Source organism: Peromyscus maniculatus, chromosome 14 (assembly GCF_049852395.1).
Source record: "Peromyscus maniculatus bairdii isolate BWxNUB_F1_BW_parent chromosome 14, HU_Pman_BW_mat_3.1, whole genome shotgun sequence".
Classification (NCBI taxonomy): domain Eukaryota; kingdom Metazoa; phylum Chordata; class Mammalia; order Rodentia; family Cricetidae; genus Peromyscus; species Peromyscus maniculatus.
In genome coordinates, this window is record NC_134865.1 from 59679837 (window position 1) to 59692581 (window position 12745).

Below are 12745 nucleotides of genomic sequence, written 5' to 3' on the forward strand. Positions count from 1 at the left end.
GCTAAGCCCGGGCACAGGGCTGACAGACACTTGGATTATCAAGTAACTCAGCCAGCTCAGAGACAAAGAAGGACAGCACTCTATCATGTCAGGACTACAGGTGGGGTATGGAGGGTGTGGAAATGAAAGTGACTCCCAGGTACCCTCGGTTAGGGCTACCTAGCAGCCCCTGGGATGAGCTTATATGACCTCTTCCTGGATGAACTCTGAGCCCTGGCCCAGCTGCCTCACTCACTGCTCATCCTCTATGCTTTCAACTGTGCTTGGAACACAACAGGAGCCCAACAGTGTTCAAAAGGATCCCTGCCATCAGTCAAGATGTCAGAGGTGCTCAGGAGCCCAGTGTCAGGAGAAAAGTGAGGGGCACTCAGTCTCGGCCACATTACCTGTGTTTGTATTATGTTTCTTGATAATCCACAGGTTGTTGTAGTCCTTATGCAAATAGGTGGTGACCTAAGCAGAGGGCAGAAGGGGGCAACCATTATGATTATTAGCACAGCTGCCCAGGCACAATCCCCGGCAAACTGACACCACTTTCAGGATCCCCAGCCACCAACTCAGGAGGCCACATTTCCCAATGAAGCTTAGAAGCAGCTCTCCATTTTTCAGAATTTAGAGGCCCTACCCACCAAATAACCTTTTTAATTTATCTCTTTCTTTTTGCATCTTGTCAATAAAATTTCAGCTGTCTTGAGGGAGGACCATTATACTGTGTGTGTTAACAGTCTCCGGCACAGAAGCAGCAGATTTAGCATATTTAAAAAGTGAGGGGAAAAAAAAGAACAAAAAAGTGATTAAGACAATGCCTGGGTGCTGGAGAGATGGCTCAGCAGTTAAGAGCACTGGCTGCTCTTCTACAGGACCCCAGTTCAATTCCTAGCACCCACATGGCAGCTCACAAGTATCTGTAACTCCAGTTCCAGGGGATCCAACACCCTTACACAGACACACATGCAGACAAAACACCAATGCACATAAAATAAAAACAAATCATTTTTTTTTTAAAGCAATGGGCTGGGCTGGGGAGACATCTCAGTTGGTAAGGTGCTTGCTGCACAGACCTGAGGACCTGAGTTTGCTCCCCAATACACAGGTAAGAAAAAGCAGGTGTGCTCAGAATCCTATCACTGGGGAAGAGGGGGCAGGACAATACCTGGGCCTTGCTGGCCAGCCAGTTTAACTAACCCAGTGAGCCCAGGTTCAGTGAGAGAGATTTTCTCAAAAAATAAGGTGGAAAGTGGTTATGGAGGGCACCTGATGCAGATCTCTGGCCTCTACATACACACGCACACCTGTGTACCCACATCCATGCATGCACACTTACAAAAAAAGACATTATCTGTTCTTAATATATGGGTAAATGACACTAAAATGCTCCATAAATATGTTATCCTAGAGTTTCAACCCATAGCCATAAACTGATTTTTTAAAAAACATTGTGGGTACATTCATGTGAATGTCTAAAATTCAGTGGCTGGTCTAACAGTAAAAACCTAGACACAGTATGAACATCTATTAAGAGGACTAGTGAAGGGTTTGGGGATTTAGCTCAGTGGTAGAGCGCTTGTCTAGCAAGTGCAAGGCCCTGGGTTTGGTCTCAGCTCTGGAAAAAAAAAAAAAAAAAAGAGGACTAGTTAAAGCCCGGGAGTAGTGGTGCACACCTTTAATCCCAGCACTCAGGAGACTGAGGCAGGAGGATCTCCGAGTTTGAGGCCAGCCTGGTCTAGAGAGTGAGTTCCAGGGCAGTCAGGACTACTCAGAGAAACAGTGTCTTGATACTGTACACATGGAATAGAATATTATACACCAGTAAAAATGTTGGGGAGCGGTTTTTTAAAGCGGCATGCAAAAAGGCTCAGGAAATGCTCCCATTCACAGTGACTAGCAGGCACTCTTCTGAGCTCCGGGCAAGTCTCACCCTGCTCAGTCATTCACACAGCTCTGTGCAGTAGGTGCTGTTCCCCAACAGCACAAAGAAACAGGCTGGGTCATTTGCTCACGATGAAACAACCAATGGTTTGGGAAGCAAGCAGAGGAGAGACTACAAATGAAACGTACACCTTTGCCAGACACGTAAACACATATCAAAACAACAGAAACACATGCTTTTCTTCTGAGTTCTCATAACTTCAATTGGACACAACATGACTAATTTACTTGAAAAAAAAAAGTTGGAACTAGCATTTATGAGGGAAAAATCACTCTGCAAGTACTATGGCTATATTTGAGTTATTTGAGTGGTTTTTCTTTGTTTCTCAGGAAAAAAAACAATGATATTAAGAATACATAAAAGACTAAAACATTTTCGTTCATACTCATGACACAAAACTAGATCCAGTCTATCTATCTACCTGGGACTTGTTCACAGATGTCAGGGTCCTGTGCATGTATGGAGGGAATGGCTTCTGTTTTTAGAAGAGCCATTATCAAAATTCTCCCTGGAAAACTGTTTCTTTATCATAAGTGTAGCCTCTGGCCCATTCCCACAGGAACACTGGTTTCCAAGGTGGAGTTTTTATACAGGTCTTGTAGGAACTAAGTTCCTAATTATAGCAGAATGCTACTTTTCAAAATATCTGATAAATGCAGACCTTTGGAGATTACAGGTAGCTTTGGTTTCCTTTTTTTATACTTTTCTAAACTTCCCAATTTTATTTTATAGATGTTAAAACTGAGGCCTAGGGACTCTAAGGCACTAAGCTGCAAGGGCAGAGGGTGACCAGAAGGCATTTAGTCCAATCACTTCAGTCTACAGCTGAGGAGACAGCCTGAGAGTTGAAGCCTGACACTCTGCCCCTTGACCCAGCGTGCTGTCCAACAGGCCCACCATCAGCCTCACGCTTGCACCCATGGGCTCCAGGCACACTGTGCCAGCCGAACAGCGTCTTCCAGAACTTCACCTTCCCTTCCTTCTGCACAGTGCAGCCACAGATCTGTCACTTTACTCTCCTCCACATGACACCTGCAGCAAGACATCCTCATGGAACGGCCACTTGTGCTTTTCTGTCCTGGCTACATTGTGGTGGTACTATGTTCCCCCAAATATTGTGCACCCTAATAAACTTATCTGGGATCAGAGAACAGAACAGCCACTAGATACAGAGGCTAGAAAATGGTGGCACTCACGCCTTTAACCCTAGCATTCCAGAGGCAGAAATCCATCTGGGATCTCTGTGAGTTCAAGGCCTCAATGGAAACAGCCAGGCATGGTGACTCACGACTTTAATCCCAGAAATCGAGCCTTTAATCCCAGGGAGTGAGGCAGAAGGCAGAAAGTATATAAGGCATGAGGACCAGAAACTAGAAGCTTTTAGCTGGTTAAGCTTTCAGGCTTTCAAGAAGCAGTTCAGCTGAGATTCATTCTGGATGAGGACTCAAAGGCTTCCAGTCTGAGGAAACAGAATCAGCTGAGGAACTGGCGAGGTAAGGTAGCTGTGGCTTGTTCTGCTTCTCTGATCTTCCAGCATTCACCCCAATACCTGGCCTCAGGTTTGATTTTATTAATAAGTACCTTTAAGATTCATGCTACACTATATATTAGCACGATCTAAAAAATTTCAACCAAAGCAAAAGTGAACAATCCTTGGGACCCACCCTATATAGATTAAATCAAAATCTCTGAAGAAGAGTCTACAGGTCAAAAAAAATTTTTCTTTTTTTTTTGGTTTTTCGAGACAGGGTTTCTCTGTGTAGCTTTGCACCTTTTCCTGGAACTCACTTGGTAGCCCAGGCTGTCCTCGAACTCACAGAGATCCGCCTGGCTCTGCCTCCCGAGTGCTGGGATTAAAGGCGTGCGCCACCACCGCCCGGCCAGGTCAAAAATTTTAAAGCTCACTTAATTCTAAAGTGCAGCCAGGACTGAGAAACACTGGGCCAGAGATACGTGAAAACCCAACGTGAGAAAGCGATGCTGCTAATCCAGTACCCAGGGCCAACTTTCCAGTATAACAAGGAAATGATGCTAAAGCATTTGAAGAAGTTAAATTTGGCAAAATGAAGCTCTCAGCCAGAGAGAAACCTTCTGTAAGAGAAACCTCACTTGGGAGCATCTTAAACGAACCTTCTTCCAAGGGGGAAGCCTGGCCCACAGCTTCCACCTCCTTACTACTGCATTCACCTTCACATGGCTGCATCTGAGACTTCTGACCTTCCCTCTCCATCAAAACCAGAGTGTCAGCCACGGAACTGCTGCCTTCCTCCTCCTTTCAGAGACCTCACTCCCCACTCCCCATGTCTCCTCCAACCCCCAGTCACTCCTTCATTCTCAGTCTCTTTACTTCCACCCTGAGCAGCCCTGACACTCCCTTAAATGTAGGCTTCCCTCGCTGGCCCTTTCTCTCTGCAGTCTTCCCGGGCAATATCAGCACCCACTTTGTGCCAACACTTCCATGTTACTCTCAGATCTCTCTCCTGAGACAAGCAATCAACACAAGAAAAAGTCTCCTCCCACCTCCAAAGCCTTTCCTCCCCATTGGATCATGATGAAATCACATTATCACACATACACACTGACGTCTTGACTACAGAGCCACACACACAGCTCTTCCTGACCTCCCATCCATTACCAGGCTCTCCTACGACACCTGGGAAGTGTTGCCTGACTCCGTTCCAAATTGTCCCTGTCTTGTAACTGGTTCTTTGTAGTCCATCCCATTCCTGCTAGTGTCACTTTTTAAACTTACACTAAGCACACCCCATCACTTAATCACTTTCCTGCCTCCCAAGAACAGAGTCAAATGCACTCTCACCGAGTTCAGCCTGGCCCCACCAAACCTCCCCACTAGCCTGTTCTCACTCTCAGGCATCTTCCTCACAGCTACTCCCTAACACGGACACCCTCCATATGTGCTCATTACCCAGGGTGATGAACTGTGCTAAGCATGTAAAAGGACAGGAGAAGCACGCTCCACAATCCTTTGTAAAATGGGTTCCCCAGAGGCAGGCAGAATGCCAGGAAAGCCTCTGGTAGAGGAGGGAGGGGCATCAATTTTACAGGGGATCATGAGGAGAACAGAGAGGAACCCCTGAGCTGAAACCTCAAGAAGCTAAGGTTAGCCAAAGGAAGGACTGGCAGGAGCAAGGAGAATGTTTCAATCAAGAGAAAACAGGTCAATCAAGGATGAGAGGCAAGAAAGCGAATGGCAGGTTAGTCACTGGAGAACAGTTCAGTGTGGCCGCAACCAAGTACACAAGCTCACCCACCTGCTGCTGGCGAGCACCAACGCCCTCGGGGTAGAGGTGCCTATGGGAGTGCAGGTAGCCAATGGCCATCCGGAGATTCTTCACAGTGATTACAGAGCCGTAAGCCAGGTCTGGAGGAAAAGAGGCATCAGACAGATGACAGGCTGCCCCTGCCTTGGGTGTGTGTGTGTGTGGAGGGGGGGGGGGGGGGGCTGCAAGCCACAAGCCTCACAAATCCTCCTAGAGATCATGGGGCCCAGGCCTGCCTACACCTGGAGTCCTGTTGCCTTCTCGTGCCAATGGAAGCACCTCAAGAGGGCGCTCCCTACATTCCCACCACTGACTTCTTCGCTGCAGACTCCACACCCCTCAGAGGAGCTGCTCCTCCCCAGCTCTTCTCATTCCTTTCCCTTGCAGTCTCCAGTCACCTGTTCCGCCCTCTTTCCCACTCTCATGCAGGCACTAGCACAGCATCGGTCATCTCACCTCTGAAGTGTCAGCCCCTAAGCTCCACTGCACAGATCTCAGTCCAACGGCCCTCTAAGGACTAGCTCCACATGACTGCCCTCCGTCCGGACCAGTGCCTTCTCTTGCTTTCCAGTTCTCATTCCTTTCACAGTCTCTGGAGCTCACTGTGTTCCTGGCACTAGATACACTAAAAGGGCAAACGGCCTTCCTGCACTCAGGACCTCGGTGACACCTTTCCCCCTTGCCTGGTCCCCCTTGGGTATGCTCTTGGCTGTCCCTGCTCCTTAGGGATCCTTGGGTACAGCCCTGCAATGACTTCCCAGTGGATGCACCTAACTTCCTAGACGTCTTTGACTTTCTTCCAGCCATGCTCACTCCACACACACACACAGCATCCCAGCTGCCTGCCTGCTCAGAAACCTCCATGTGGTCTCCGATAGCTTACTTACGCATCTCAAACCCTCATCAGCTAGGTCCAACTCTCTTTTCTAACTTAAGATTCCAGACTCCGAATATATATAACCTGTGCCTTGAGTTTTACCCTGCCCTTGGCTTTGATCCTGCCATCCCTTCTTGCCTAAAATGACCTCTTGCTCTTCAGTGCCTACTGAAGTCTACTCATCCTGCCAGGGCCAACTCCAAAGCAGACCTTGGTGTGCATGTATATGGGATCCCCTTGAATGGCTTCCTAGCGCTGACTCAGCATGTCAATTCAGCTTCAATCCCAGGGCTTAATTCCACCCCTCATATTGATTTCTTTCATTTTATTTATATTATTATTATTATTATTATTATTATTATTATTATTATTATTTGATACAGGGTCTATGTAGCTTTGGCTGTCCCAGACCTCGCTAAATAGACCAGCAATGCTTGCCTCCGCTGCAACTAAAGGTATGTGCCACTAATGCCAGGTTCTGTATTTCCCTTTTATGTACGTAACACATAAATGGAGGTCCTTCACTTCAGACTATCTCTGGAGGGTGAATACCTGCTAATTACTACCTGTGAATAAATATAGAACACTGTGACAGCCTATAACTGCCCCTAGAGGCCTTTCTGTGAACAGATTCTCTTGAAATGGCCTTCTTACAGAGCTAGCTTTGATAGCTACAAAGGAGAAGTTATTTCGAGTGCTATAGTAACTGACTCTGGAGTACTGATACTGTAATACTGGGCTTTCTCCCAGTCTGTTATACATAGGCTAAAAAACCCCAAGCTTCAGACTTGCTTTTTCCAATTCAACTCCCAGGAAACGCTTCTGCCTAGCACACTCACGTTCGGGGATAGAAGCATTGTGAAGGCTGTTCCCTGAAAGCCGGGCTTGAAAGGCAGAACTGAAGAAGCCGTCACCAGGACCACTGTGGGCAAAGGAGAAGCAGAAGAGAGTCAAGCTGAGAGAATAAGAGCTGCCGTTTCCCAGAAGCCCTTAGTTAATTAAAAGGAGATTTGAGAATCTGGACGGCAGGTTGGTCTCATGAGACAAACATGGATGATGGAGTTGGGAGACAGGACAGTCCAAATTTCACTTCCGACACTTACTACCTGGTTAACTTGGGCAATGTCCCTAGCCTTATTTAGCCTTAGTTCTTCATTTATAAATAGAAGGTTTTTAAAAAGCCAAAAGAACTCACCAATAATGATAGCTAGATGAGATTATGCACAATGCTAAACCCAGCTCTTGGCACTTAGAAGCTACTTGTTAAATGAGACACTGCTGTTGGTGTCTTGGTTATCAGTACCTCTCGTCCCAATGCAACCCTGGTATCCAAACTCACTAAAGTGAAAGGCCTCTGACAGAGACGGGGCATTTAGCTATTGGGGAACTCTCCACCTCCTTCAAGGCTGGGTGCTGAGTTTTCTGAGCCTTGGGATATGCAGAAGAGAGAACACAAGGGGCAGGAAAAAGTTCCTCCCCTCATCCTAACCTCACACGGCCCACACATAGGCTTAGGTGCCAGAGAAAGAACAGAAGCAAGAGGCTGGAAAGGCTCTGGCTGTACCTTTTATTCAGCACCATGACATGAACAGCAAAAATGGTCACATAGAGCACCAAAGGCAGCACTATGAGGCACAGGATCCGAGCAGTCAGGTGCTTCCCCACAGTCACCTGTAAACAGAAGTCACCACAGGTGGTGGGCATAAGAAACTTCATTGTACGCATAGTAAGAGTCACACTGGAAATAATAGTGGGTGGAAAGCCTAGGCCTTTCTATATTACCCTACACCACACCACACACACGCACGCACGCACGCACGCACGCACACACACACAGGCACACACACAGGCACACGCACATACATGCACACATTGCAGGAGGATAACCTGGGCCAGCTCTCTGATGCCCTTCTAGGCACTGCACGCATGACCATGACAAGGTGAGACTGTTGTTCGACAGTCGCCTGCAGCCCACTGAACTCCCTGAGTTTCCCAAGGCTCCCTGTACTGACAGTGCCAGGCCCTGATCACTTGGCCAACTGTTGCTGGTCTTAACCTTAGGCCTCAACTTCCTCACAGGCCTCCCCGGAGCACCCAAGCTTTGAGGCCTCCCCTCTGCTGTCAAAGGAGGACTGTAATAGGCCTTCCTCCTCCTCCTCTCCCCCAACATCCCCAGAGGTTCCAGAGGGCAGGGATCATGTTGTAGTCACCAGCACATTCCCAACATTCTGTATTTAGTAAATGATCTCTATCTACTTTCTGAATGAATAAACGTGTTGGAAATTTGGTAGTTGAGCCCTGGAGCTCTCTAACCCCAGCGTGAGTCACAGACTGCCCTCTTACTACCCCTAATGCCTGTAGGGCCTCGGGAAAGTTCTCTCTCTAGGTCTCAAATTCTTCATTTGTAAAATCAGTGAGTGGTAATGACCACCCACCACCTAGGACTTTAATGATGAGATAATGAAAGCAAACCATTTTTGTACAGTGCCTGGCACTGAATCAGCCCTTGATTACTAATGTCCTATCCTAACAGTGTTTAACGGGCTTCCAAATATGGAAACCCTGGGTCAGGCAAAGAAATTGTGAATTCAGAAGTTCAGCCTCGTCCCACTCATTTGACCTAAGCTCTTATGCCCTTGGTGGACTTGGTAGCTGAAATCAAGGGAGGTGGGAAGGGGCAACAGTAAGAGAATTGCAAGGTGGTTACTGCATTTACTCTCTTTACACCACTCCAGCCCCTCAGCCAGGCCCACTGCCTGGTATCCTGGTGCCTACAGAGGAAAGCTGGGCCTGTCTAGTCTGGCCATGGCCCACAACACAGAGCACAGGGCACAGCCACTCCCTCCACCCACAGCAAAGCAGAGAAAGGCCCATAGGGAGAGCCCTGTGGAACAAAGCCATCCACAGCACTTGAGTTCTCACCAGTGAAAGACTGAGGTCTCCAAACAGGTGCCAAAGGTCTGAAATGGTGTTCAGTCCCACTTGCAGGATGATAAAGAGGCCAACAAACTTGACCCCTAAAGCACCAGCCAGACTAATGCCAGTCAGGCTGAGCCAGAACCACCAGGGGGCAGAGAAAGGCCTGGAAACCAATAACATACAGTTCAGTTTGGTAGCGAGAACTACATCGAAAATCAAGAGCAGCAGCAGGACAGTCCCCAGGGGTCTATGCTGGACCCTAAGCTGGAGGGTTCTTAACCCCGGGAAACCACGGCATGGCTCTAAGGAGGCTGCGCTCTGTGAAGGCCTCAAACTACAGGCAAGTCCGTGTGAAAGAAAGTAGCGTGTTGTCCTGGGAAGGCTCCATGCTGTTCCTCGCTAAGTGTGGGGCCTCTTACATAGAGACTACTCTTCACTATCGACAAGTCAGGTAGACATAAAAGGAAAAACCCAGGAAAGTTCTCTGGACTCAAGTCAGACTGATCCTTCGTGTCACCTCGGGGCCTGCCAAAGCCAGCATTTATTAACTGTCCATTACCCAGTCAGACAGCATTCCAAGTATTGTATCCTATCTTCTCATCTTCCTCACAGCCTTAAGCTAGAGCTCATTAGCCTCTGTTTACACACAAGGAAATCGAGGCACAGATAGACAATGTAGCCAGCAAGTGACAGAGGGCAGTTCAAGCCAGGCAAGCAGCTATAACGTTGATGTTCCTAACAACACCCAGTACACCACAGCTGATTTCCTGAGGATCTGCATTTCCCCTGCCAGAATGAATACTTCTTAAAGGCAACATCTTTGCTCCTCTGCCTCTCTCTCCTGGTGTGGTACCTGACACACGCTATGTATTCAAGAAATGGGAGGTGGTCTGGAGATACAGCTCCAGTGGTGGAGGCTTGCCAAACATATGAGACCCTGGGCTCAATCTTTGATGCCACTTTTTTTTCCTTAAAAAAAAAAAAAGGTAGATGGAAATGGATGTATAAAAAGCAGAAGATAACCCAAAAACAGAGTAGGCTGGTAGTCACTGGCTGGGGAGGGAGAATGGACTAGCATATGGGTAAAAACATATTTATTGCTTTCTAGGACAGCCTAGGATATGCCAGCTCTTTTGAACTTTGAACACAGTATTTTGAACACACTGAATGACCTACTCTACTCCCTTGGAGGCAGGTAAAGGATCCAGAAAAGTAGGAGAATTCTGGAAGTAGACCAAAATCCAGATTAGCTTTAGAACTGACCAGGGCCTAGAAAGATCCCCTTGGCTTGTGTGGAAAATTCATCATGAGGTCAACACTGGCTGCAAGCCTTGAGGCAGGGAGACAAGCGTCTCTGAGGCAGCATCTACACTGGTGTCCTCCCCTCCAGGATGGAGGATGTGAAGGATAAAATGTCCCAGAGCTCCTCGAACCAGCACTGGTGCTGAGGGACAGCTTATAAGGCATAGTGAAGAGGCAACATCAGCACTCTCCCATAATACCCATAAGCTCCTCCCCAATTGTATACCAACTTCAAACATCCAAACACCTCTTGACAACTGAAAAGTTCTCATCTTGTGAAAAGCAAAACTAAAAGCATCTATCAGAGGAAACACTTTAAAATTTATTTTTCATTATCTAAAAAATGAACAAATGAAAAGTAGGCTCCTTTTAAACTAAGCTTTAATGCTAGTCCTGTAAGTACCCACCCGGCCCTGCCACAATCAAACTTCTGGGCTGCCATGGCTTCTGACCCCACCCCACCCCACCCCACCCCCGAGATGGTATTTCTGACCTGTCAGCGCAGGAGTTGTACTTGACCATGCTCAGCATGGCAGCCATGATGAAGAACATCAGGATAGGGTCAAGGAGGATGTACTGGGACAGAGTGAGACATCCTGTGTCTGAAAAACAGGAGTTTGTTGGTCAAAACACAGAGTGATGAGAGATCTCTGAAAACCAAACACTCTAACAGCAGGAAAGGGCCCTCTGTCTGCACTGCAAGCAAGCCTCCGGCAGTCATGACGGGGTGGCCACGGACCACCACTGGATATCAGCAGAGAGGAGGACTCAGCTTGGGGCCAGTGCTGAGCAGCAGGCCCAATGCTACTGTAGCCTTCGATCTCAGAGGTGCATGTCTTCACTCAGAGCAGCCCCGAGGCCACTTCCTCATCTCTACCATAAAGACAATCCACAAGCTGATACAGCTGAAAACTACAAATGTATAGGAGAGTTTTATTTTTATTTTATTTTTTTTTATTTTTATTTTTTGGTTTTTCGAGACAGGGTTTCTCAGTGTAGCTTTGCGCCTTTCCTGGAGCTCACTTGGTAGCCCAGGCTGTCCTCGAACTCACAGAGATCCGCCTGGCTCTGCCTCCCGAGTGCTGGGATTAAAGGCGTGCGCCACCACCGCCCGGCCGGAGAGTTTTATTTTATACGACATCTTTATTGAAGGTTGACTCCCTACATAGGTACCAGACCGATTTAAAAAATAAAAAAAGCAAGCCAGGGAAAAAAGCAAGCCAGGGAAAGGTGGTTAACAGGACTCATTGGAACTGGGAAGCTCTGGTTCTGCTTTAGTAAATAGAGAGCAACTGAGGAAGACAACTCTCAACTTCATGCTTCAAACACAGACACCCACCCATGCAAATACACACACTCATGAACATCACACACATACACACACACACACACACACACACACACACACACACACACACACACATACACACCCCTCACAGATGTAATTATATACCTAAGTGTTACTAGTAACAGTATATTTTACCCAATCCTTAAATTATTAAGAATTGGGTTGGTCGGTGGTGGTGTATATCTTTAATCCCATCACTCAGGAGGCAGAGGCAGGTGGAGTTCTGAACATCCACGGCAACATGGAGAAACCCTCTCTCAAACAAACAAACAAACAAACAAACAAAACTGGATGCACAGATGTGACACCTGAATGTATTGATTTCCAACCACCCACATGGTGTGACAGCCCATTTCCCAAAACACATAGGTCAAGACAACTTACCAAAGGTGAGAAGGGCAGCAGTGAGCAGTGCTGCTGGAAAGGACTTGGACAGATCCAGTACAGTGAGGTAGGCAAAGGGGATCAGCCAGGAACCCAGGAAAGCACAGAACTATGGAAGGAAGACAGAAGCTGTCAAATAACCAGCTGACCTGGTACATTAATGTCTAAGACGGAGGACCCTGACAAAAGCATGGTCGATGATCTGAAATCACATGGGGTAGGCATGGGTAGCTGCCATTTATTTGTCAGCATTATTTACCAGGAGTGAGAAAACACAAGGTACAACGGAACCCACTATATGGGTTTTTAAGGGAAAAGGTGGAGGTGGGTAGGCCTACCAAAAAGAAAGGGGCGGGGGTGGGGGTGGGGGGAGTGTGAGCTACCTCTGGCAAGAAGGAGAGACAGCCAGGAGTGAGTAGAGCCTGATTTTATAGGTCACCGTGCACATGAGTATATGGGCTTACTTAGCTACACCACAAATGCGCACAAATTACATAGGACAGAAGGCCCTGGAGTGACTAAGCATTTTGCCTGACTGCTGACAGCGCCTGCGTAGTCATGTGACTCCAGAAGTGGCTAGGAATAATACCAGTAGTGTCTTATTGAAGAACCACATGAGGCAGTGGGTATGCCCCTCGGAACCTTGGCACATGTACTGACATGAAATCAGTGGGCATTTACAGGAAGAAGCAGGGCTGCCCATC

At 47.5% G+C, this 12745-nt stretch overlaps 1 protein-coding gene across 2 annotated transcripts in view; it reads right to left on the reverse strand.

The window, feature by feature from the left end:
• Pomt2 (protein O-mannosyltransferase 2) overlaps nucleotides 1-12745 on the reverse strand; it is a 40588-nt gene that overhangs the window by 18117 nt on the left and 9726 nt on the right. For both annotated transcript variants that reach the window (XM_006990313.4, XM_042260977.2), the window contains exons 4-10: nucleotides 12042-12150; nucleotides 10803-10911; nucleotides 9011-9170; nucleotides 7653-7759; nucleotides 6928-7010; nucleotides 5203-5312; nucleotides 387-453 (exon numbers count right to left, since the gene is read on the reverse strand). In XM_006990313.4, the coding sequence (XP_006990375.1) occupies nucleotides 387-453; nucleotides 5203-5312; nucleotides 6928-7010; nucleotides 7653-7759; nucleotides 9011-9170; nucleotides 10803-10911; nucleotides 12042-12150 (745 nt within the window). The remainder of the gene's footprint in view (nucleotides 1-386; nucleotides 454-5202; nucleotides 5313-6927; nucleotides 7011-7652; nucleotides 7760-9010; nucleotides 9171-10802; nucleotides 10912-12041; nucleotides 12151-12745) is intronic.